Source organism: Pleurodeles waltl, chromosome 12 (genome assembly GCF_031143425.1).
Source record: "Pleurodeles waltl isolate 20211129_DDA chromosome 12, aPleWal1.hap1.20221129, whole genome shotgun sequence".
Classification (NCBI taxonomy): domain Eukaryota; kingdom Metazoa; phylum Chordata; class Amphibia; order Caudata; family Salamandridae; genus Pleurodeles; species Pleurodeles waltl.
This window is the reverse complement of record NC_090451.1, coordinates 600,700,076-600,727,459: the sequence shown is the minus strand read 5'-3', so window position 1 is coordinate 600,727,459 and position 27,384 is coordinate 600,700,076. Positions and strand designations below refer to the sequence as shown.

Genomic DNA, 27,384 nt, shown 5'->3' with positions numbered 1-27,384 from the left:
GATTAGATTCAACTGTATGTCACATAAAGCTCTTCATGGAGCCAATTTCAAGCACATGGCCTTCGTCTCAAAATGGGATTTATACTATACTCCACAAAGTATACAGCAGATGTATCCAGTGGCATCAGCCAAATACCCAAGATGTAACCACTCTTGTGGGGATTGGGCCCATATGAGCTTTCTTTGCCCCAAACTATTCAGCTTTTGGGAGAAAATAAATGGCTTTCTAAGTAATAAAATTCGGGTCAAGATTAAACTAGATATATGCGTATTATGTAATTATGAATCGCGTTTCCTCCAGCAAACTACCAACTCTATTTATGTGAGCGACCGTTTTTTTTTTTTGGTTCACTTGTAGCTAAAGCACTAATTTTACAAAAGTGGAAGTCCTTAAATGCTCCTGCATACGAGTCGTGGATTACTTTGATGCACCAGGCTGAGACACTAGAAGAGGGGTACTCCCAAAGGATGGGCTCCAAGTGCAAAGCGGAAGGCATTTGGAAGCATATGGGAGAGGGTGAATTATTAGATGATGTTACGCAAATGAACTAGCCATATTTTGGGGATAGAATGAATGAAGAATGTAGAATGTATTTTTGTATTGATTTTTTTACTCTATCTGGAGAGAATGAATACGAGATGTATGCTGGATCATGATTTTGTTAACCTGATTATCGAATAAAAAGGAAAATTAGAAAGAAAAAAAAAAAAAAGATTGAAAATGCTGGCTCATATTTTACTTGTATTGTTTCTTTTGTTTAAATACGCAATTCACACATTTGGAAACAGTTTTATTATTGGTTTAAAAATGTTTTGTTTTTGCTGGATTTCAATTAAGGGCTTATATTGATGGAATTCCCAGCTAGTCGGTTCTCACTTTGCTACAATTCCAACTCAGTAATAATCTTTGCATGTTTTTCTCTGATTTGCTTTATTAAATAAACTATGTATTGGCCCTGTGCGCTACCTTACAATAGAGTCAAAACTTCCAATAGATTTCCGAACTCTCTCCAGAGAGAAAAATTAATCACAGACTTATGTTGACATTTTAATGGTTGCCTGAAAATAGCTAGTGGCAAGAAAATGGCAACAGCAGGTGCTTTTAAAATTATAATACACTTGCAAAAACTGCGCACCCACAGTGGCACCGGTCGCACTGCCGTTCTTTGCAGCAGGCATATTAAACCTCTGCGCTACCTTACGATAGAGTCAAAACTTGCACTGGGCAGATTTCTGATCTCTCGCTACAAAGAACATTAATCACAGAGTTGACATTTTTATTGTTGCATGAAAATACCTGGTGGCAAGAAACACCAACAGCAGGTGCTTTTAAAATTATAACACACTCGCAAAAACTGCACCCCCACCTGAAGGCAACACCCATTGTGGTGGCACCTGTTACACCGCCCTAGAGCCGGCACGGTTTACAGCCTATTCACTGATGGACATATAGCAGTCTCTCGCACAGCTTCATTTCATACATTTTTACCTGGAGTTTTCAGCTCACCAGGCTATCTGTTTTTCCAAAACTCATGTTGCTGTGCTTGTGTTGTATGTGTGTTTTAGTCTGAATTGCCTTTTAACACGGTCTACTGTTTTTTTTTTAGGATTTAACAGTTTCAGGAATAGGGCATTTTACAAAGTAAAGAACTTGGTTGTTAAATTCCAATGGACAATAAACACGCTTTTTTTCCTGTTTTGGCGTCACTGTAACATAGTACTTTGTGGCCAAAAGAGGTCCCAAGGGACACCTTGTGGTACTGCACCCTTTACCTGCTTCGTGCACATTGGAAGGGTAAACGTTCAAGGTTTTTTACGGCCAGCATATTATAAATGTAAAAACGTCAATGTAACCATGTTGTGCCTGCTTACATTTCACATGCTTTACCTAATTTTGCATTCTCTACAAGTGTTGGCTTTTCCCAGGATGTTGTTACTTAATACCCAGTGGTGATAACCCTGCTCACTACTAGCCTGGGAGGAATTTGAACTGCCAACCCAGCTGTGTAAGACCGAAACCAACGAAGCTCTCCAAAAAGTCTAACAGTAATTTATTTAGAGGCAGTACCTGTACATTTTTGCAGTTTTCCCGTCCAGTTCTGGTACTGCAATTTCTGGAGCCGTGGAAGGATACGTAACTGGAATCTGTTCACAAAATTTGAAAAAGAAACAATTTACAACCGGGACCTCAGGGCTGTTCCTAATGTAAACCTGACTTGGCATTCTACACAAATTACACAGACAATAGTCTACGCGCAAGCCAAGTGTGCTAAATTCAAAATGGGTTCTAGGGAAAGTCTGTTTTAAAGAATGTAGTCACTCTATACACATCATCAGTGAATTTACCTCACAATCGTCAAGTCTGGGAGGAAAAAATTGACGTTTTGGATAGTCAACACTCGTTAAAAGCGGTAGTGATACCAAGAATGGTAGGCCAGCCACCACCTGTTCTACAGAACGATAAACACAGGACACACAAACATACATATGTCAGTCATATCTGACAGGAGGGTAAAGTAGGAGAGAAGAGCGGGTGAACAAGAGGTTGCCAGATATCTCTCACAAGAGGCATTAAACTACCTCCTCATGGAACGGACAGTAAACTTGTGACACAACCTCCCATAGAACTGGAGACACACAAATGAAGAGGACTCAGAAAGCCATCTAACAGAAGGACAAGCAGATAATAAAGGAGTAAAGATGGAAACCTGTAGGATCTAGAACTCATGCTCCCACCCTCATGCAACACATAGGATGCAGGGTATCATGAAGGGTACGTCACATGACCAGAAAAAAGACTTACATCAAACTCCACTTCAAATTCATACTTTAGAAGTTCATGAATGTACCAGCACTTCCCGAACCACCTAAAACAGAACAGAAAAAGCAGTACAGTTAGCAAGAAGAGCCACCAAAGGAAAGAAACAGGCAAGCCGACCACTACAATTAGTTATGAATGAAAGCACCATAACTGCAACAGAGTACAAAATTATGGGCTAAATTCTTGGAAACACGGTAAGACATTCGAAGTGAACCTACTGCACAAAGAATTTCGGGCAGTTATTTCAAGAACACTCCACAATCTGTGGTTTCACTCTCGCAAGCACAGGACATAAAGAAGTCTATTTCTCAAGGTTTAATGCATTTTTGCTACTTTGTGTACTGTCAAAAAGCCAAATAAGTAACTAATATTGTTCGGATTACTATTTTACATATGAGGTTGATTGACAGGTTGAGTACTAGCTGAACAGAGGCACAGGTATACTGTTTTTTGGTTGAACCAGTGTAGCTTTTCATTCTTCATAGGCCAATAAAAAGCATAAAATGAAGTGGACTGATCACTCTAATGCCAGAAAGCTATTTAGTTTCAGGTAGGTGCCACATACAGTAAACAGTAACCTTCATTCTTGGATCTGATGTGATTGAGAATACACGTTTGCAGAAAGTAACATTCATGGCAAAATACAAATTTGCAAGAAACTAATTTTGTCACGTAAAAGAACACGCAGATCAAGGAAACTAATTATTTTTTAAAAATAAATAAATCAGAATTCTCCAGTTATATTTTGGCGAAGAACACAAGGGGCTGACATATGGACTGGGGGCTCGAATTGAACAAGATGATTGCCTGTTAAGCGCTTTGGATGAACAACTATGTTTTTGAACCACGGAGTCTGCCTGGGCGGTGAATCACAGTGAGGTGGCTGGCAGCCCGCATGACAGGCCGCTAGTGTGCTCACGTGACTCCTCCCACCCTCCTCTGGGCTCCACCTTGGTCGGTGTTGGCATCCAAGGCAGGGACGGCACACGTTAAGTTGGGTGTTTGAGCGCCGAAATGAAGGGCTGAATGGCGGTGGGGACAAGGGCTCTCCCAGGGGCGTAGGAGACACAAAATTTCTGGGGGGGACAGGGACAACCTTGAGGTGGGCCTCCTGCACAAAGCTTGCACCCAGAAGGGTTGCCATGGGGGGGGAGGCGGTCGCTTCCAGTCGAGTCCTGTGAGACCGGCAATTCCCTGTCTGCTGGGCCCTTGGCTGCCTATTAGGCAGCGACAAGCTCTGTGCTGCAGTTCGCCTGTGTAAAGTCCTAAGAGGCCTGTACTGCCTGCTGGGCGCAGTGCTTCCTGCCGATTCCTGTGCTGCCTGCCATGCACTGTGCTGCCTGTTGGGAGCTTTCTTTCTAGTCAGGCTGTGTCAGTCTCTGCCCCCCCCGCCTGCCTGTGAAGGCCAGTAAGGCCTATGATTGCTGCTAGGTCCTTGTCTGACTGTCAAGTGGCAGTCTCTGTGCTGCCCCCTTCCTGTGAACTGCTGTGCTGTCTGACAGGGCCGGCCTTAGTGCTGGTGGCGCCCTGTGCAACATTGTTTGTTGGCACCCCCCCAGTGACCACCTCTGCCACGGATTCCCTCACTACTATCCATCACCACTCTCTCTCAGATGCATTTCATTAGTTTTATACCACCACTCATACTGGGAAATATCCCTTACAACGCAATCAATGCAATGCAATGCATTGACCATTCTGCCATTACCACAAATATGGGGCTAGCATGGATGCCTTTACCACACGTCTTTACCACGCATATGCGTGGTTACAGCATAGAGAGCGGTCTAGCTGTCCGGGTGGAACAGGAAGAAGCAGAGGAGAGAGAGGTAAGTAGGGCTGTGGCCGAGTTTAGGGTGGGAGGTCGGGTTCATTTTTAGGACAGGGTAGGGTCGGGGTAGTTTTTAGGACATGGGGTAGGTTTTAGGGTTCTGGGGGGCAGGGGCATCAAGGTAGTTTTTAGTGCAGTTCAGGGTAGGTTTTAGGGTTCAGAGTGGGGGCGGGTAGTTTTTAGGGCAGGGTTACTTTTAGGGCTCAGGGCGGGGGGGGGTTAGGGCTCAGGGCAGGGGCAGTTTTAACTGATTGGGCAGGGTGGAGTATGGTATCAGGTGTAAGGGGGCAGGGCGGGGAGAATTTACCACTCATGTTTCTTTACCAAACATTCTTTTACAGCGAAATTCGTTGTAAAGGCATGAGTAGTAAAGACACGGTCGTTGTTGAGACCGCGATGTTAAGGCATGCATGATATACGCATGTGTTGTTCCATCATTCAGCCCTCACACCAGTCTAGGGTGTCAAAGCACTTTACATCACACAGATATTACGCAGAGACAATCATCATATATGTGTAAATCAGTGTATATGAAATGTTACATAAGACAGAGGACGACATGGTGTAGGTGTCATAGGTCATCCATACTGGTAGCAGGTATAGTTTAAGAGTGGTTTATCTGGAGAAGCGCAAACTCAGAATTTAAAACATAACACCATGGTTGGGGGCTTTCTTTAATAATAAGAATTGATTTGCGCTCAAATTAACTTGTTTTGCAACATTAAGTTAATGAAAAAGTGGGGGGAAATCATAACGCTCTAATCTATACCTTGATGTTTGCATGCAGCTCTTTGATAAGTTCATTGCTCTCTGTTTTATATTCAGTTTTAATTTATAAATTGCAGGGGACAAAAAAGGAGCTCTCTGATGTAGGAAGCTGGCCTGGTATGTGGTGAGTACCTATGGTATTATCACCTTATACCAGGTCCAGGTATCCCCTTATTAGTGAGGTGTAGGCAGTGTCTAGAAGCCAGGGCTCTCTAGAGGTAGCTGCGGATGAGCAGCCAAGACTTACCTAGGAGACATGCAAAGCTCATGCAATACCACTGTAGTCACACAGCACTTACACACATGAAAGAAACACGTGTTATGAAAATAAAGGTTCCTTATTACAGTAACACAAACACGAAAACACTAGATAGGCAATACTCCCAATAGGATGTAAGTAGCACACTATCATATGTACAGCAGCAATCAGAAGTTGGCATAAAAAGCAATAGAAAATAGTGAAAAGCAATAGGCAATACTGAAGGCGTAGGGGGGACCAGACCATATACTAAAAAAGTGGAATGCGAAAGCTGGTTCCCCACGCAAGGAAGTGGAATCTGTAGAGGGAAGCTGCAGGAACTAGGAAACCCCAAAGGTAAGTACCAGAGTGCCCTCCAGTGACCAGGAGAAAAGAGGTAAGTTACTGGTTTTTCCCCAACCCACCAAAAGGACTTCAGAGAAGGATATTGCAAAACGCAGGCAAGACTGCAAGAAGCTAGAGGTGGATCCTGGAAGAGGAAGACTTGGAAAAGAAGGGGACCAAGTCCAGTTTACGATAAGTGTCCGGTCGTGGCAGGAGCCACTACCCACCCATCTGTGGATGCAGGAGTTGCTCGGCCGGGAGATGAAGACGGTCAGCAGTGCAGCACTGGAGCAGATGAAGCGTTCCTAGGTGATGCAGTCGACGTCCCATGCGGGATGAAAAATTGCAGTCAGTCTGTGGTGTGGAAAACCAAATAGCAAGCCTTGGCAAAGGCAAATGTCGCAGTAGGACAAAAGTGGAGCTGCCGTGGACCAGCAAGGTCCAGGGGGACTTAACCCATGGAGGGGAGTCCCAGGTGACCCTCAGCAAGGCAGAGAGTCTGGAGAAGGAGAGGCAGCCCCCACAGAAGACCTACAGGCAAGGAGCCCAGGAGCTGCAGAGAGGCCCACGCAGCACACCTGAAGAGAGGTCCCATGTCGCAGGCGAAGCACGTTGAGGGCTGTGCTTCACAGAGAAGAGTGCTGGGGACTGGGGCTACATGGAGCCTGAAGATCCCTTGGAGGAGAGAACAACAGGCCTTGGTAGCTGCAAGAGACGCGGTGCATGGGGGTACTGTCCTGCATGGGAAGGCAAGGACCTACCTACTCCAAAGTTGGACAGCTGGTAGAGAGGACCAAGGAGACCACTCCAGACTATCACCCCCTGATGCAGGATCCACGCAGCTCAGGAGCAGAGGAGATCCACGCAGCCGGTCGTTGTTGCAGTTGGTGCCTGCAGATGCAGGTAAGTGACTCCTTCACTCCAAGGAATTTTCCTTCTTTCTTCTCATGCAGACTGAAGACTTGCTGCCCTCAGAGGAAGCACAGCCGGGCTAATGTTGCAGTTGCTGGAAGGAGCCGGAGAAGCAATGCTGCAGGGTGAAGTCGCTGCTGGAGCTGCAGATTGTAGGTTCCTGTGAAGTCCAGTTGCGGTTCCAGTGGCCAGAAGTCAAAGTAAACGTTGCAGAGGAGTCCTGCTGGAATCTTGCACATTGAATCGGAGGACCCACCCAAGAGGCAAACCCTAAATAGCCCAGAAAGGGGGATTGGTCACATAGCAGGGTGACCACCTAGGAGGGGGCTGTGACATCACCTGCCTGACCTGGCCACTCAGATGCTCACAGAGGCCTCTGCCCACCTTGGATTCAAGATGGCAGAATCAAGTGGCCACCTGGAGGAGCTCCAGGCACCACCCCTGGGGTGGTGATGGACAGGGGAGTGGTTACACCCATTTCCATTGTCCAGTTTCGCACCAGAGTAGGGGCTGAGGTCCCTGAACTGGTACAGACTGGTTTATGCAAGGAGGCCCTTCAGAGCATACCATTAGCTTGGCGAGGGTACCCCTCCCAACCCTTGTAACACCTATTTCCAAATGGAGAGGGTGTTGCCTCCCTCTTCCAAAGGAAATCCTTTGTTCTGCCTTCCTGAGCATTAGCTGCTCAAGCAGCAGAAGGAGGGCAGAAATCTGTCTGAGGGGTGGCAGCAGCATGGGCTGCCCGGAAAACCCTAGAAAGCTGATAGGAGCAATGCTGGGGATCCTCTAAGGAGCCCCCAAAGTGCATGGAATCATACAAACAATACTGACAATAGGATTGGGGTATGATTCTGACATGTTTGTTACCAAACATGCCCAGGTTCTGAGTTGCCATTATGTAGCTGGACAGAGGGAGTGACCTATGTCTAGTACACTCGTAAAATGGCGTCTCCGCACTCACGAGGTCCAGGAAAATGTAGCTGGAGTTCGTGGGGGCACCTCTGCTCCTCCAGAGGTGCCCTCACACACAGGTACTTGCACCCTGCCCTCTGGCTAGGAGGGCCTGCCATAGAGGTGACTTAGAGTGACCTGGTGCAGTGACCTGAAGTGAAAGGGTGCATGCACCTTTTCACGCAGGCTGCAATTGCAGGCCTCCAGACATGGTTTACATGGGCTCCTATGGGTGGCATAATACATGCTGCAGCCCATGGGGAACCCCTGATCCCCCAATGCCCTGGGTACCATATACTAGGGACTTATAAGGGGCACCAGTACGCTAAATGTGGGGTGTGTGTGGTCCAAACAACCAAATTTAATGGGAGAGAGCACTGGGGTCCTGGTTAGCAGGATCCCAGTGAACACAGTCAAAAGTGGGGTAACCATGCCAAAAAGAGGGTACTTTCCTGCATCTGACAAAAGCAGTAACCCACTGACCTATTCACATTATATAGACTTTGTGATCTGCATGTAGAGGTTCTTTGTAGCAGGCATAGTAACCCTGTACGTTATGATGAGTCAAAACTCCGACTAGACAAAACTTCAATCTCTCTTCAGGAAGACCATTAATCACCGGAATTATCTTGAGATTTTTATTGTTGCCTGAAAACTGTTGATGGCAAGGAACACCCAACAGGTGCTTTTAAAGTCAGAATATACTTCCAATCACAGCACCCCCATCCTAAGTCAGCACCCGGTGCAGCGGCACCGGTTGCATCGCCCTAGAGCCGGCCCTGCTGCCTTACCTAGCCCTGTCCATCTCTCAGGCCATCTGGTTCTTCCTGGGACCCGTGCTGTGTGCTAGTCTCTCTGCCGTCTATCCAGCAGTGCCAGGCTCTGTACCACCACAGCCTGTGAAGTCCTGCAAAGCCTGTGAGCTGCCCCAGTGCTGGCTTCCATCCACAGGCCATTGGCAGGAAATGAGATTTACAGACAACCCTTGGCCTTTAGAGCGGGCTTTCACAAATACCAGGAAGGCTGAGGGAGAGACAGGGGACCGAAATGTTGGGGAGGCAGGATGTCAACTTAGGGGACAATAATTAGCTCTGGGGCAGGCAAGCTGGAGACAGAGGAGAGAAAACAGTGAGAGAGAGGTGACAGAAACGGGTGCCCTAACAAACATTGCTGCACAGGGTGCCACCAGCGCGCTAAAGCCTGCCCGGCTTATATCTCGCAGTAACTCAACAACACTGTTTTTAGAAAGGGAGATACTCTGCAACACAGCACTGGATTTAAAAAGAAAGGGAGTTGCTTGGCAATACTTTATTTAATTACCCAAACCTCTTTACCTTCTCAAATCTTGCTGCTGTCTTCAGGGTTCGATTTTCAAGGGAAAGGTAGGGCTCAGGAGGGACGGGATGCAGACAGCAATCAACAAAGGGCCTCTCTTCTCCCTTTGTTCTCAGAAGTGCAGACTGCAGGCAGCTGTGGCGGCAAGGTGAGAAGGAATCCCTTGTGTGCTGCAGCACAACAAAAGGGCAGAGGGCAAGTGTCCTGGAGGCAGGTCACAGGTCAAGTGCAGGGCCAGTATAGGTAGCGCTTTCACGCAGCGCTAATGGCCCTGTGAATTACAGAACAGAAGGGAAAATTCTTCTGTCCCCTCGTCCCCCCCACCCTTGTCCCCCGTGTCCCCCCCACTCCAAAATCTGGGGGGGACATATCCCCCGCGTCCCCCACACTTCCTACGCCCATGGGCTCTCCCACAGCCCAGGAGCATCGGAGGAATTGAGTGTCCCCTGAAGAGTTTGTGAAAAAGGGAAGAAGCCACATATCTTAAAGTAAAGGAGGGCTGTCCCTCGCCTGACCCCCTAAGGTGAGTGAGCCCCTGGCGTGAGGAGTCGAGGCAGGTGCTCCTTATAGGAGGTGGGTGAATGGGGGGCTGCGCTTTTCTTTTTGGCACCAGGACTACATTAGAAGCAACGATATCTCTAAGGGGCCTCTTGAGATGAGCCATTCAACCTCAACGTTGGCAGCAGCATGGGCAAGCACAGCAGCGGGTGTCGTGCAGGAGGTGCATTCCGCTTAGAAACTCAAACGCCGCGTAGTGCAGGACTGGCTCGTAGCAATGGCCAGGAAATGCATTGTTGCAGCAGAAACCGAAGAGATAACCACAGTATCTGGCGAGGAGAGCCCACAAACTCAAATAAATGAAGCAGGGAGGGCCAATGGCGGCGAGCACTGTGATGAGTGTAACCCAGATAAAGCAGAGACGGCAAGCGGGCCTGGATGAGAATGTTCCAGCTACTGAGATTAGTGATAAGACTGTAGAATCTGCATCTAGTGTTAGTCGGTGACTGACCGCTCAAATAAGGATGAGGGGATAAGCTGCTACAATACAACGCCAAAAATCAAGAATCCAATATTGGTGGGGGTGATTAGGTGAGACAGTTGCATGCTTGTTGACAGAAAATACCCAGTCATGTGCGGGGAGAATTTCAATCATAACTCTGAAGTTCAAAGGGGCGAAAACCAAGAAATTCCCTCAACTGCCCTTGGCCAGGTAGTATTTAACCGCCAAAGCCAGGACTGGGCATCACTACACCAGCCAGAAACCTGCAAGACACTATTAGAGACTATTTTGGTGGAGATTCGGCACTTAAAGCAGCAGCAAGCTTGCGAAATAGAAATACTCAACCAAAGGTTGTCTCTGATTGAGCAAAACCTCTCACAAGTGCCCAAGAAATTGGTGGAAGCTGAGCAGAGAATTTCAGATCTAGAGGCTAAATTAACTGCAATGGATAAAGAAGCAGTAACAAGCAAAAAAGAAGCTACCTTTGGAGAACAAACTGGACGAAATTGAGAATTAGTCAAGAAGAGCCACTTTAAGATTTACAGGCATATCGGAGGATAGTGAGATGCAGGGCAATCCCGACAGTGTAATCCAGCTACTGGACTAATTGATTAAGGAACATCGTTTACCCTATGCACCTCCAGATTTACCAATTCTGAGGGTCCAGAAGATTCTGGGATATCGTCCTACAGATATGAAGTAACCCCAGATTATAGTGAATTTTTCAGATTATAGGTTGAAAGAAAATATACTGTTGGTGGCCATCCAGAAAAAAAAAAAACATTTCCCTTATCAGGCAATAATCAGATGCAAGTTTTTTCTGGTCTATCAGTTGCAGCACCCCAAAAGCGGAAGTCTTCCAATGGGATGACCCGGGAGTTCCAAGCAAAAGGAGGGCAAGCCTCTTTGATACAGCAAATAAAGCTTGAAATTCTTTTTGAAGGCCAATTTCATGTCCTCACGACAGTGGAAGAGGCACAGACTTTACTGCCAAAATTGTCTAAGAACTGATTAAGAGTGCTTGGACCTTAGGCAGCAAGGTGTTTACAATGTGGCAGTATAAGATCCCAGTATTAGCATGGTAGAAGGCATGTTGGGAGTTTTTATTGGTAGGGGGCTTTTTCCTTTTAACCCCATTCCTTTTTTTCTCTCTCTCAAGGGAAGTCTTGAGGGATGGTTGTGGGGGTTTCACAAGAGGTAAAGGGTGTGACAAGATGGCATCTGGTGAGGAAGGGATGACTTTGGGGGGTGGGTCAAACCCTCAACCAAGGGCAGGGAGGGTGTGCCGGGGGTAATGGGTTGAGGGAGTGGGGTATTGTGGGGGTGGGGTATGGTAGCAGTAATAATGATCAAGAAGTGGGAGAAGGTATCGAGGGGGCTATTTTAGGTTTATTTTTCTGTGTATCTGGTACATGCAGCAACCAAACAGTTGGACTTAGGTGGTTGGAAGCTCGGGCACGAATGACGCAAAGGCAGTGTACATCCAGGGTAGAGGCTTGGATCTTGTAATTGGGTGAAGGGCCATTGGTCATTCAAGTAATGGGTCAACAGATAAAAATGATTACTTTAATGTGAATGGGCTGCTGAATAAGCAGAAGGCAGGAGCACTATTGAAATGGTTCTCTTCATTTAATCCGGAGGTGATTTATTTATAGAAGTCACACTTTAAAAGTAATATGCCCTGGATGCCTATCCCCCCGAATGATTCCATGTCTTTCTATGCTTTGGCAGAGGTGGCAAATTTAGGGGTGGCTATACTTGTTTCGAGGTCAATTCCCTGCAAGCTGTAGTCAGTAGTTAGGGATCATAAGAGTAGGTAAATCATGGTTTACAGTAAGTGTAGCAGGGGAGACCCTTAGTTTTTGCAATTATTATGGTCCTATAGTAGATGATACGGAGGATCTCTGCAACACATTTATGATTTGGACTTACAGGTACGGGGCACTCTGGTACTAGGTGGCAATTTTAATTTCATTCAGATTTTGAATCTTGATACTCTAATAAAGACAGGAAACAAGCTAAGCCTAGAACTGCCAAGCTGATGACCATAATTAAGCAGGATCTTGCATTGAAGACACCTGGCGGGCAGCCCATCCCGGATTTTCCCAATATACTCATTACTCTTCAAGATTTCGGACAGCCTCCCCGTTAGATTTTTTTTTGCCCTGCCATTGTTGAGAAAGGGCATTACTGAGATAAGAGCGAATCCCTTCTCAGATCATTCAATTGTTTTTCTAACTTTGATCTTGGATACTAAACCAAGGGTACGGCCACAGTGGCAAATTGAAAGGGTTTTGTGTTGTGGTGGTATTGGTATGTTGATATTGAGACACTATGGAAGGAGGAGTTGCCCTCGGGGACTCAAGACTGCAGTCAGGAGTCAAAAGACACCCTTAGAGTAACAAAGTATAGTTGTGTATGTGGAAACCCAATGGGAGCCAAAGACCAGACTGATTCAGTTAGGATTAAATGCTCTAGGATAGCAGAGAGGTGTGTCTAGTAGGGAGAACCCGTGAGCCGGACAATGCTCAATGCAACAAGTACCAGCTTTCAAAAGAGCCAATCATAAAGAAGACCCTGAAGGAATGGGGCAGCAGTTTGCCTTTTTATAAATGGCACTTGATTATTTTTGACCTATTTCTCCTTTAAAGACAACCCTTTACAGCACTAGCTCACCTCAGTCTTTAATATCTCCAGGCAAGGTGCAGAAGAGTACCTGCAAGAATGGCCACTGTGAGGTGTTACCCTTTCCTCCGGCAATCAAGAAGGAAACTGGAAAGACCTTCACAGTGTCCAGTACTTGACAAGACTCCTCTGGTGATGTGGGAACTAGAAGATTTGAATTTATAGCGATCAACATGGTTTTGACACTTTTGGTTCTCAGCCATTTTCTTGCTGGTGAGGAGGCTGGATTTTCCTTTGTTAGACTAGGAGGGCATGGCTCCTGAATATCGAACCTCTAGTTACCAAACACTGAAGAATCCAATTTGGAGTCAGAAATCACTTCCCAAGCTCGTCCTTGAGATTAATTCCTTCCTTTGTATGAAGCAAAGTACCTTTTTTGAAGAGAAAATTTGAAACATTAAGAAGAATATCTTAGATTCAAGGGACAGTGAGTGCAGGGATGAAGCCTACACTATATGTATGCCCCCAGTCCAGTGCAAGTTATCTCAGTTCATATCCCCAAATGACTCTGAACTAGTAGATTTATTCGCCAAGTGCAAATCAGGCTCCCCTATGGATCTTCCCCCCACCCCTCAGATTGTGAGGCAATTATGGGTAAACTTAAGCCCAGTCTATTAGGAGCTTTTCACTATTTCACTCAGCTCTGGGACAGTTCCCACTTCGTGGAAAAGGGCAAATATTCTCGCCCTCCTCAAGAAGTCTAATGCAGATCCTGAAAACCTTGCTAATTTTAGACCAATCGCTCTGCATCAGAGGGTGTCTAAAATAATTGAGAAGATTGCTAATAGTCAACTGTCAGCCTACTTGAACACCTTTAACCTCCTCCACCCGTCACAGTCGGGCTTTAGGACCCTCCACAGCACAGAGATAGCGTTTATGGAAATAACAGACTGTTAAATTTGTGCTGGACGTCGGTTCAAGTGCAGCTTTAATCTTATTAGATCTCTCTGTGGTGTTCAACACTATCTCTCACGAGATGCTGTTGCTGCGCTTGACTACCATCAGGGTGGAGGGGACTGTGCTTGCCTGGTTAAACTCATACTTGGAGAACAGAGGACAGGCAGTGTGGCTGAAACCTTTCCATTCTAAGACTAAAATCCTTAAGTGGGGAGTGCCTCAGGGCACGGCCGTGAACCCCATGCTTTTTAATATTTATACGACACCACTGGTTTACCATTGATTCTTTTGGTATCCAAGTAGTGTCATACGCAGATGATATCCAGTTTCTGTTGACCTAAGACAAACGCGCGTCAGAATCAAGGTTGACATTTACTGCATGCATATTGGTCTTTATGAGGTGGCTTAAGGCCAATCTGCTCCAATGCAACCCGGAGGAAACTGAGGTATTATTGCTTGGTGCCAACCCCATGCCCAGCTGGTCAGGAGTTTGGCCGGCAAGTTGCACGTCTCCACCTCCTCCTACAGAGGTTACTAAGAATCTAGTTCATGGACACCCACCTTTCCTTCAAAGCCCAGATTTCAGCGGTGGTCAAGACCTCCTGCTAGATTTTGAGGATGTTGAAAACATTCCTAAACCTCCTTCCTTTGGGTGCTCAGTAAACAGTTCAGGCGCGCATCCTTTCCAGACTGGAGTAATAAAATATTCTGTACCTAGGGGCTCCAGACTATCTAATTCAGCAATTACAATTGGTAGAGAATCTGGCAATTCGCCTCTTGTTTAAGCTTCCCAAGCATGCTTTTACCTCTCAATACTGGAACCAGCTGCACTGGCTTCCAGTAAAAAAAAAAAAAAAAAAAAAGGAGGATTAGGTTCAAAGCATTGATAGTGACTCATGCCACTTACTACAAGACCAGAACTAAATATTTGTCCAATAGGATGGTGGAATACCATCCTCAACGAACCCTACTTTCTTAGTCAGCAAGGTTGTTAACAATTCCCTGCACCAAGAGAAAGAAATAGGGCAGTTCTGCCTGCTCGGTTCTTGCTGCCAACTGCTGGAATGAGCTTCCTCACCCTCTTAGATGCATCTCTGAGAAGAAAGTGTTTTGCAAGCTCTTGAAAACTCATCAGTTTAGTCCATAGATTAAGCATTAGGGTGGAGGAGCCCCCATACCGGTTGTCTGGCTCAGCGCTAGGACACTCTCAGAAGCTGTTGTCCTTTGCAAAACCCCTCATTCATTCATTCCAAGAGAAATCCTAGAACAAGAATGACTGATACACTAAATTATATGACCCAATTAACTGTGGAGTAAGTTTATCAAAAGCTTTAGTTCATTAGAGTAGTATCCACACTTACTATTAGGGTTGCTACACCTTTAATTGGGCAGTTGTATTACTTCAGAGCAGAGAACTTGTATTTTAAGGAACACTTGCAAGACAAGCTTTGCCAAACCTGCAGCTCATACAAATAGGTTTGGGAACTTTTCTTTTTTATCCAAAACCACTATTAATATTGCCGCCTTCTTATGTAGTGCCCAGGCTCCGTAGAAAGAACTGAATTTGGGCCAGTCAGGCTTTATTGATAAAATATTCAAAACCAAACGAGATCCTTGTGACTAATATTGCTTAGAAGCCAAAGCCATTGCTAGAAGAATAAATGGCATCAAGTTCTCAGCTAATCAGAGCAGATTCCCTCATGAATAATATTTTTGAAACATTACTTGCTTATGTTGCAACCACCTGCTGTTAACTACCTTAAGCATTCCATGGTAATATGAATTTTGTCAACTAGTATTTTAATTGCAGACCTCACTACTCCTTAGCCAAGAGGATTATCAATGTTGTGGGTGCAAAGTGGGAATTAGAGTTCTTCCTGGAACTGTTCCACCGTTTCCTCCGTTTAGCACCAACTAATTTGATATTATGGGCTGAATGAAATAATCTTCATGGCTAAAGATGCTACTACAAGGTGAATAATATACCATGGTACTTGTTTTTGAATGTTTCACAGTTTTCCAAATCCGGATGGGATGAATATTGATTCTACATGACCTACAGGGCATGGATTGCTTTCTCTGGACTTGGGTCTATGCAGATTTATTTATATTCAGGGCACGATAGACCAAAGTTACAAAAGAAAATAAATTACAAAATGAAAACCACAAAAATCCAAAGTGCCTCTAAAACCAAACTCGAAGTTTTCATTTTATTAGGGCTGGCAGGGAGAAAACAGACAGGATACCTTCTCACTCTTTATTACCCAATTTCCTCCTTATCCATTCTACTTAAGTGAGGACATTTCATATTCTGAAGGTGCTGAGCAATGTGACTTCCCTGGACCATTTCATTTAACATTCATTTTTACACTTTCCCTTTTGCCCTACGAACTATATGCAAGTAAAATACTTGTTTTCAGATTACATTAGTTTTAACTTTATGAATGTTGCATATTTGACAGCTGAGCCACCCAATTCTTTCTGTTTTTGCTATAGCCTACCTGGTTCCTTCTTTGTTGGATTCCAGCCTGAACCAATCGTTGTCCGAATTCTTGTTATTCTCAACATACTGGATAATAAAAGAAGAACAATTAAAGGAGAAACATCACAAGCAAGCAGATCGGTGTCTACTAAAAGTATCTGAATGATCATCTTAAATGAGACAAGCTAGCTGGGACATAGGGTCAGAAATCCCAGAGCCAGGGTGCTAGCTCTATCAATAGAAGACTCTGCATGCTGTAGCAATATAGTTTCTGAAATGTGAGTTGCCAATGGGCCTGCTCAAATGATGTTCTAACATTTATCTTTATATTGAATAAAGAGTTCTTCCTATCAATCTGTTGATGTTTAGAGGTGACTCTACAAAACATTTAATCTAAATGAGAGTAGATAACTGGAGCTCCATCTGGTAGAAACATAGTCACCTCAACGAAATATTCAACCAAATAACACCACCCCAACGACTGCAACTGTTACCTAAAATTCCATGCCTCCAGATATGCCAATATCATAGCATTATTCTGTTACATAAATAGCAAACAAGACGTAGGCTATCTATGCATCAGGTTATCAATTGCCGTTTTTTTTCCTTCAGAGTCACAGCAGCAAACCTACTCAAAATCTACCCTTACATAAAGCCAGAAACCCAAAAAGTGAAACAATTAGATTACAATATCATCCAACCACCCTTTGACAAGATGTAAGGCGAGCCCAACTGACAAAATAGTCAAATGCAATTAAACAGATATACGGCTATGTATGGCTTAAAGAAATCCCATGCCCCCACCACATCTACAACCTGGGAACATTACCAATCAACACTACCCTGACCCACATCATCAACACCTCTATCACGTCTGCCGCTTTCCCAGGTGAATGGAAACTTGCAGAAATCAATACCCTTATCAAGAAGCCTGCAGCCGACCCAAATCAACTGAGCGACTTCGGACCCATCTCCCAGCTTCCCTATCCAGCCATCAACAAGCAACTCACATACCACCTTGAACTTCACCATCTGTTAGACACTACTCAATCAGGTTTTAGAGAGAACCACAGCACCAAAATAGCACTCATTGTGGACCACATAGGACATTCAAATCATCCTGGACCAAGGAGAAACAGCGACCCTCATCCTGCAAGACCTATCTGCGGCCTTCAACACTGTCTCCCATAACACCCTCATCAGAAGACTCCACAAGATTGGCATACAAGGATCCACTTTCAAATGGATCTGTTACTTCCTCACAGGAAAAGACGCCAAAGGACCAGGCTGCCACCACATCAGAGACCAAGAAATTGATATGCTGAGTGCCACAGAGATTGTCCCTCAGCCCCACCCTTTTCAACATATGACACCACTCGCCAACATCATCCAATCAGAAGACATCACAGACATTTCCTACGCTGATAATACCCACCTCATTCTCTATCTGACGGACAAAACCACCACCACCAGAGCCAACTTCATCATCTGCATGATCATAGTAGCTAAATGTATGTGACTCAACTGCCTGCAGCTCAAGTCTGATAAGATGGAAGTACTGATCTTTGGCAACAAGATCTCCCCACGGTTCTCCACCTGGTGGCCGTCAGAGCTAGGACGAACACTCACACCACAGAACACACAAGAAAACAAGCTCAAGATGATGGCTCAAGTCAACACAGTGTGCATCTCCTGCTTCCACATCCTACACATGCTGCAAAAACAATCTTCAAAATGGTTGCCTCAGACCACCAGATGGACCGTCACACAAGCACTCATCACTGGCAGGCTGGACTACAGCAACACTTTCTATGCCGGAATCTACAAACAACTCCGACACAGACTCCAGACCATCCAGAATACTCCTGCAAGACTCATACTCGACCTCCCCACGGCACCCATATCACACCGCACCTCAGGAAGATTCATGGCTCCCCATTCACAAGCACAGCCAATTGAAACTTCTCACGCACTCATACAAAGCTCTACACATCACAAGACCAGGATACCTGAACAGCACACACTTTCACCAACCCACCAGACACCTACGCTCTGCCCCACTCTCACACATTCCCCGGATCCATATAATCCAAACTGGAGGTCATTCATTCTCTTATATTGCACCCAAAACATGGAATGACATCCCTCTACTCATCAGAGCCTCCACTTTACTTGAGTTTCACAAGAAGCTGGAGACTTGGCGTCTCGTATAAGCACCTTGGGGACCACAAAACTACACAGATGCCCAAGCGCCTGGATACCCTCTAGGGTGATTATTGCGCTTTACAAATCAATATAAACATAATAAAGTAAATCACACTAGGTAAGTGTTCAAATGCCATCCATCCCCCCCCAGTGCCTAAAATGAATGGCTCTTGTTTAGCCACCCACACCTTATTCAACCTTCACAGAACCGGTGACACCTAGAGACAGCAGGAAAACCAGCTGACAGAAATGATAGAGCCTTGTGTACTTCTGGTATTCACAATCAACCACTGCCTTGGCCCTATACAACCAGGCTATCTTCTACACCCCTGGCTCTTCAGTCACAAACTCAACAGCTCTACATCTTTAAACATTCCTGCACGTCAACGTTCAGATCATTTTTAATCCCATCACCAGGCCACCACCTTACTGCCTCAACTCATCTGCTGTAACCTCCATGAGCACCTTCAAAACAGCCATGAAACAATAGCCCTCAAACAAACTCCCTCGCTCTCAAAGAGTCCTCCTGACTACATCCGGTTAATTCTGGGGGCTTTTATGGTCAGCACAACTACTTTGACCTTGTAACATCAATATCCTGTCTCAAAAGCATTGCATTTGAGATAACCGCCACCTCTAAGTTCCTATATACTCATTGATGCAACCTCTGTAATAGGTTGCCAATCAGACTCAAATATATAAAATATAAGCTTTTATGCAATAAAAATGCCTAACTTGACTGAAGTAAAAGAGCACTTCTACTGTGAAAACACAGTCTGTAGTCTGCTCTGTTACCCATTAGCTTCCTCTCATTTTATGTTAGAGAGAGCAGAACAAGCCTCCAAACTTAGCAATACTTAAAAAAAAAAAAAAAAGGATTAAAGTTAAGCCCGAGATTTTCTTTACAGTTTAAAAACATGTGCTAGAGATCTTTAAAAAAAAACACTGACAACAACCTGTTAGTTTTACAGGTATTATGAAGACCAACTAGGAGTGTTTTCCAATATCCTAAAAATGAACGTGACTGGGTACATGAGGACGTATGCTTCGTACTCTGTTTCAGCATCAAATAAATATTTGATTTCAGGAGGCGATTTCGAAGCTGAACTCAGGATTTAACAACGACTTTGTTATATTGTAAATACAATATAATGGATGTATCTTAACATTCCGTTTGTAAGGTCTGGATATAGACTGCTCTAGCTAAGGATAATCTCATGTAATTGATTCTTCTAAACAGTACAACAAAACGAAATAGAGAGAGATAGAGTGATGTTTGAACAGCATCCTTCACCCATTGTCTTCCATCGGTTTTTAATGGTTTGCCACTGGTTGAATGGGCTGTCCAAAAAGTCCATGGCATTAGATTGCTGGTTACATTGGCATATTTCTCCACCCATTAGGACTGGTGATCAAGACTAGGGTGTTCCTTTTGTTAGACTGCAAATGTGATAATAAAAGAAAAGAAAAATTAGAGTAGGCCCATTACCTCGTTAATTGGTTGTCTCTGTGTCCCATAACGAAAAACAGACTTTTTTAAAGAACCCTCACCCACACAGTCTTTGTGGTGGGCTTCATCATCGAGTCCTCGCCAGGAAAGCAAGTGCATGCGGGGGGGGGGGGGGGGGGGGGGGGGGGGGGGGGGGGCTCAGCCTGTGTAATGGAAGGGGATTTTTGGATCTTGTCCTCAAACAGGGAATCTTTGCAGTTAAAACTGCATAACGGAATATCCGGTTCCAAAATTGATTTGGGGGGTCGTTTGCCAAGAGATAGACTACATTGGCATCTACCATTTGTTTCTGTCATAGGGGTGTGGACATTTAAAAAACATCTACTTACCCAAGGGACAAAATCTTTCAGACATCTGCGTGTCCTGTAAAGATATCTACTTGCTCCACCTACTTCTTAAATAACTTAGGTCAGCACAGAAATCAGTGCAACATACTGCACTGTTCTATATTTCACATCCCAGGGAAAATATGCAGTGGATGATGACGATAAAGCAGCCTTGTATGTAAATGTGCTGCTTTGGTTACTTGTAAAGCAAGGGTGCTGCCGTGCCATTGTGCATTGCACCCACTCACCAGCCAATCTACAATACCTTTACATATGTCCGGAAATAGTGCCTAGATGCAGAGCGCATACCCCTTGTAATTGTTATCGCAGTGCAGATGTCTTGCAGTGTAACTGGTGCAGGTTGTGGACTATGAACCATGTGGCATGGAATTGTATTCTCCATCCTAGGGCCATCTCTGATGCCAACTGATTCTGCCTTGTTGCAAAAATGTTCACATCGGATGTTTTGGGCAAGTCTGCAGATATCATGAATTCCACTTTTTGATAGAGCAGCTGATCTGTTAACAGGGTAGCCAAATAAGATGCTGGACATGCTTTGGTTCATTAGGGCAGTAGCCACAGTCACTATTAATCTTGCACCTTTAATGGGGCAGGTACATTACTTCTGCACAGAGCACTCGTGCTTTAAATTGGACAATTCCAGAAACTCCAAGTATGACCACCATACTTTTAAAGGGATAACAATCAGAACTGTCTGCAGTCTCCGAAAAAAAGGCCAATGTTTGCATGGGAATCAAATCGATCCTTTTACACTCCCAGGCAGGTAAGATACAAAGGATAAAGTACCCCATGCCATATATTATAAGGATTCGGCAAGTCGCAGAGGAGTTCCATAACCATACAGAGCAACGCCTCCGAAGGCAAAGTTCCTTTATACAGTTTTAGAACTTATCCTTATCATGAGCACCGGGGGAACTGTGTCCCATATAATACATGGTCACATCATCACCTTTCCCTCAAATAACTTAAAACCTTGGTGCACAGCTCTTTCATATGAAAGAGCAAGCACAGTGAAGAATACGAATAAAAGCACAAGTGCAAAATTAAACAGATAAAAAATCTGTTAGATATTTGTTGCGATGCAAGTCAGTTTAAAACAAAAAGCTGCAGTAGCTCAGCATCTGTATGCAGAAAGATTCTACCTTTTCTTTATCTATCTAGGAGTGTAAAAATAAAATGAACATTTTCTCTCTGCTTGTTACCGTAAGCAAGAAAAATAAAGCAGAAGAAAGAAAAGCAAGTTCCAGATTTCATTGCGTTAAATAGCTGCTTCAATTATGCTCGGAGACCGGGCTTGCCTTTAACCTCAGCTGCTGGCTCTGGCAGCAGGAATTGGGACGTCAGAACTCAACGTTACTTATAATAGAGTTCGGAAGACTTTTCTTTACAATCCGCGACTGGGTGCATCACAGGTCACCGATTCTATGGGTATATTATGGTGTACACAAAGCAGCATCTGCACATTCTTCTTTCACAGAAGGGACATGTACAGCAGTACAAGTTTCTCTCGTAAAAAAACAGGTATAGTAATGGCACCGGCCTTGCAGGCTTCACTGGCATGGAAAGATAAAGGACAGGAATAGATGTACAACCTTAACTCACTCAGAATAAAAGGTATGTACACAGATAGCAGCTGCGAAATCATCAGTCACATCCGAGGAGCAAACTTTAATCACAGAGAACGGGTATAGCTAGGACAGCAACAGCCAGTAAAGGGAAGGAGAGACTGGGATTTTATGACAAGACCGGCGGCTCCTATTATGCGTTTCTTTTCTTGCTTAATTTAAACAGCAGCAAAGAAAACAAAGAACTACAAATCCCAAAAGGCGAAAGAAAGAAAGAGCCAATCTGAAGCAAAACATAGTTCAAACATGCCAACCAATCAGGCCATATGAATAGCATTATTACGTCACTTGACTGCAAACAGCCCTCTTTTCTTGCTGCTCGAAGCCAAGTTAAGTACCTTTTATTTCATTCGGTTATATTTATATTGACTGTATGTATATGTGTGTATATATATATATTTGTTGTATTTACCGTTTGTTTCTAACACTATTGCACATGTAGCAATTTTTTCTCCCTAGTCGGCAGGTTGCCGCACACGCCAGAAACGGTTTGTCCCTCGCGCTGACACCGTAGTTTCGTCGACTCCTTTCTCCAAAGCTTCCCTGCTTTTCAGTCAGTTTTCTAGCTCACTCAGTTCAGCATACTATTAGCGAGGTGTTTGGCCGGCTTTTCTGGCTCGTTTCTCCTCAGCTTTCGGTCCCACCCATAGGCGGAGTTTCACCCTCTTCCTTACCCTTCCCTTTTTAACCCTGTATTTGATGATTTTTCACAAACCTTGGTGGTGGCACTTATATATTTTGCATGACCATGGAGACTGCCAGCTCTGCTTTGCAACAGGTGGACCCTGATGAGGTCACTACAATTAAACAAGACATTAATGTCTTTATCCAAAATTCTGTACAACAGGCAGTCAATAATTCTATTCAGAAATTATAAAAAAATTTAGAATCCTGCAGTTTTAAAAAGGATTGCCAAGACGATTTCAGCCCAGTCTGCGGGGGAAAGCAGACAGCGCCTTTCACCAAATTTCCAATAACATTTTTTTTTACATAAATTGGTGCTCAAGGTGAGTGAGGTTCCCTCACATATGGCAGCGGACGCGGTTCCTTACAGGGCTCCTTCAAAGGAGAACAAAAATCAGGATAATTAAAAATCGTCTTTAAAAAGTAAATCTAAATCTAAATCTAAACATCTTATGGCTCCTATAGTCATTACTTCCATTCCTGATACGGATGACGACATGCATGATATGGATTCAGATACCTATCTGACAAGGATGACATAACTTCTTCACCGACGTCAAAGAAACCCAGATTATCTTCATTGGAGGCTTCCAACCCCAAGCCGCTCATGGATTGTGAAGGGTTACCAATGTTATCCATCTCTCATCCTCCATCCCAACTCCACTGAATGGGTTCCTGCGTCTCAGCCAAACTGAAATGCCCTTTAGACAAGCAGACTAGTTAAAATCTGAATGCCCACGCCCTCCCCTTTCTCAGAAAGCCACCATCACTCCTACTATCGATCAACTCCTTATCACATTTTTTACGAAATTTGGTAAAGATCCTCGGAAAGGAGTGGACAAGGCATGGTTCTCTTGTCAGGATAAGCTTTTGAATGCCATTGGTCCCCTTACACGCATATTTGATATGGCAGAGGTGGCTAGGGTAGATGGCTCTTTCATTGACCCTGAAGAACTTTCGTTATGGGTTCAGAGGACAGTCTGCCTCCTTGGAAATGCTAATTCCGCTCTGACACACAAAAGAAGAAAAGGCTACTGCTCAAACTTGATCCAAAATTAATTAATTTAGCGACGATACACCCTCATGTAAAAACAGAGGGTTTACGTTTTGGTGAAACATTTATAAAGGAACTGGGTAAATATGTGACCAACTTTACCTCTTTGGACAAGGCTCAACAGTCAGTAAAGAAAATGTTTACGCAATGTGTTTTTGCCAGGGCTGGCAGAGGCAGGAACCGCTTAGCCAGCCGCAGTTACCACAACCAAGGTTCCCGAGGCTCCTACAATTCGTCCTACCAAGATTATAGGCCGCAATTTTACCCGCAAAGAGGCAGAGGTTTCCGCTCCAGAGGCTACAGAAATTCCAGACCTTCCAATCAATCAGGTAAGCCTACCTTTTGGTCATATTCCTGTAGGGGGCTGTCTTTGTCATTTTCTACCAAAATGGCTGTCAATCACCTCCGACCCCTGGGTTCTAAACACTGTACAAGGTTACATGATCAAACTTTTTTCAACTCCTGTCCAATTATTTTTTCTCCATGTTTTTCGACAGAAATGTCCAACCTTATTTCTTCAGAAATACATTCTCTCCTTCAAAAACAAGCCATTCCGTTTACCCAGCCCGATCCATCATGTTTTTCCAGCTCCATCTTCTTGGTTCAAAAGAACAACAAGAAGATGCAACCAGTAATCAACCTCAAGTTTTTCAATCATTTTGTGGTTTATCGACATTTCAAAATGGAAATAATTCTTCATCTCGGAGATTCCCTCCTCTAACACGATTGGATGGTTTGGTTGGATTTACAGGACGCATACCTTGTTGTTCCAATTCATCCAGTGTACAGGAGGTTTCTCTAATTTCAGTGGCTAGACCAACACTTTACATCTCTACCTTTCGGTCTCTCATCAGCTCCACGGCGTTTCACCAAGCTCATGAAACCGGGGGTAGCATTGCTCTGAGCTCAGGGTGTAAGACTTATTATTTATCTAGACGATATACTCATAATGAGCCAATCACCTCAGTCTCTCATGTCTCATTTGACTAACATGTTCTCTTCTATCGGACCTAGGTTTTATCAGCAACAAAGAAAAATCCTTTCTGCTTCCCACTCAACTTATAGAATTCTTAGGTTTCCAAACAAATTCAGTGTCTGCCATTCTTCTTCTCCCTTCGGCAAAGATAATATCTATAAAATCAGAGATTCTTCAGATCCTATGCAGCTCCTCGATTTCTCGAAGATCGCTTGCCCGAATAGTCGGTCTCCTGTCTTCTTTTCAGGCGATATTTCCAGTCCTCTGTACTATCGTGCTCTACAGAGGTTAAAGATTCAACATCTAAGAAAAGGCCTTTCTTATGCAGACATTATCCCACTCGATCTCGAACAGAACTTCAGTGGCGGACAGACCATTTAGATGCTTGGAAAAGAAGAACTATCTTTGCATCAGCCCCAGATCTTGTGTTAGAATCGTATGCATGCCGCACAGGCTGGGGGGCCCGATGTGGTCAAATATCGACTGGGGGTACATGGTCTTTAGAGGAGTCCAGATTGCCTATCAATTGTTTAGAGAAGCTTGCCGACTCCTATGCAATAAGAAGCCTCGCAAAGAACAAGGTCCTTCTCAGGATGGACAATATCTTGGCGGCCCGTTCCATAAATCATCTCGGAGGTACAAAATCCAAACCTTGAGCAGAACTTGCAAAGGGCTTTTGGGAATTTTGCCTCTTAAAACAAATTTTGGTTCATGCAGAATATCTACCAGGAGCTCTCAACTCCATAGCAGACTGGCATTCATGCCATCTTCAAGATTAAAGCGACTGGAAACTTCATCCCTCAATTGGTTCAGAACAAATGGTGCCCCTTGATAATCGACTTGTTTGCATCTCACCTCAATTCTCAACTTCCTCAATTCTACAGCTGGTGACCAGATCCGTTGGCCTTGGCATTAGATTCCTTTTTGCAGGATTGGTCAAAGTCCCTGAATTATGCTTTTCCCTCTTTCCTCATGATCAGCAGGGTGTTAGCACAAGCAAGACGACAGCAGGCTACCTTAGTACTGATAACTCCATTTTGGCAATCCCAGATTTGGTTCCCAACCCTCTTGGAACTTTCAGTAGATTTTCCTTTCCTTCTTCCTTCTTTTTCGGACCGTCTGTTGGATCCTTTACACCGTCCTCTCAACCTCATTTTAGACAATCTTCTGTCTCTTTCGGCGTGGAAAATTTCAGGAATTCCCAACCATTCCCTTTCATTTAGTCAGAAGCTTCAGAATATATTAAACAATCCTGGGCCCCAGGGACCAGAAAAGCTTACAAATCAGCTTGGTCTTAATGGCACGGCTGGTGTCTGGGAAAACACATCGATTCCCTTTCAGTAGATGTGACCTTCATCGTTAATTTCCTAGCTGCAGAAGCTAGCAAAGGCAAGGCCTTTCGTACTATCAATTTGTGTAGATCAGCTATTTCATCCAACCATGTTTACGTGAACGGAAAACCAGTGGGAGAACATCCTCTTGTTTGCCGACTTTTGAAGGGATTAAAGTTTTCTAATTCTCCGTTATCCAAATATAGAAAATGATGGGATGTCAATGTTGTTTTAAATTTCCTCTTGTCGTGGCCTGATAATACTTTGCTTACATTGAAAACGTTATCCGCCAAACTAACAATGTTGTTATGCCTTATTTCCATTAAGCGTTTTTCCGATATTAAAGCCTTAGACATTTCATCTCAACAGTTTACTCCATCCGGAGTGTTGTTCATAGTGATATGTCGAACAAAAACGAATTTGAATTCAGTTTTTTTTATCCATATTTTCCAGATCATCCTAAGTTACGTGTTGGACAATGTTTAAAAGTTTACGAACAAAAGACTGCAGATTTAAGAACGTCCTCGGTTTCCCAACTTCTTATCTCTTTTAGAAAACCCTACAATCCCGTATCTGCAGCCACGCTGGCCCGTTGGGTTAAATGGATTATGTCCTTGGCGGGTATTGATACCTTCATGTTTGGAGCGCACTCCTCCAGAGGAGCTATGGCATTCAAAGCCTTTTCGGCAGGTTCCCGCTTAGAGGACATTCTTAGATCTGCAGATTAGTCTAATGATAATATATTTAGAGTATTTTATTGCAAACCTGTTGACAATGTTTCTATGAATGTGATTAATTCACTTTGAACAAGCATAATAGGAGCCTCCGGTCTCGTCATAAAATGTAGATTTTCCTAGTATTAATGACGGAAAGTCTTCATTTTATTAAAGACACGGAGGCGAGTATTATCCCACCACTTTGGTTTAACTACTGTCTATTTCTCACACCCTTCAGTGTCATCATCCTCTGCTCAACCTTCCACGTAAATCAGCACCTATCGGTTTGGATCATGGAATATCTTCTTCACATTCGTCTTCAGCAACAGTTGGAATAGCGGCTGATTCTTGTGTTCCGATTCATCTTCAGTTTAATGGATTTATGAACTTTTGTTCGGATTTATTGTCCTTTATTATGGCTGTTCTTGTCTTATTCTCTATTTTTCCTTTGTTTCGTTCTGGTTGACTTTCTGCGCAAGAAAATAGGGCTGTTCGCAGTCAAGTGACGTAATAATGCTATACATATACTCTGATTGGTTGGCATGTTTGAACTATGTTTTGCTTCCCATTGGCACTTTTTTCTTCGCCTTTTGGGATTTGTAGTTCTTGGTTTTCTTTGCTGCTGTTTAAATAAATCAAGAAAAGAAATGCATAATACTCGCCTCTGTGTC

The 27,384-nt window shown here is 44.1% G+C and overlaps 1 protein-coding gene across 2 annotated transcripts in view; it reads right to left on the bottom strand.

Annotated features, from left to right (window-relative positions):
- UFC1 (ubiquitin-fold modifier conjugating enzyme 1) overlaps positions 1 to 27,384 on the bottom strand; it is a 93,119-nt gene that overhangs the window by 12,723 nt on the left and 53,012 nt on the right. For both annotated transcript variants that reach the window (XM_069217820.1, XM_069217821.1), the window contains 3 exons: positions 16,285 to 16,352; positions 2,804 to 2,867; positions 2,069 to 2,145 (listed from right to left, as the gene is read on the bottom strand). In XM_069217820.1, the coding sequence (XP_069073921.1) occupies positions 2,069 to 2,145; positions 2,804 to 2,867; positions 16,285 to 16,352 (209 nt within the window). The remainder of the gene's footprint in view (positions 1 to 2,068; positions 2,146 to 2,803; positions 2,868 to 16,284; positions 16,353 to 27,384) is intronic.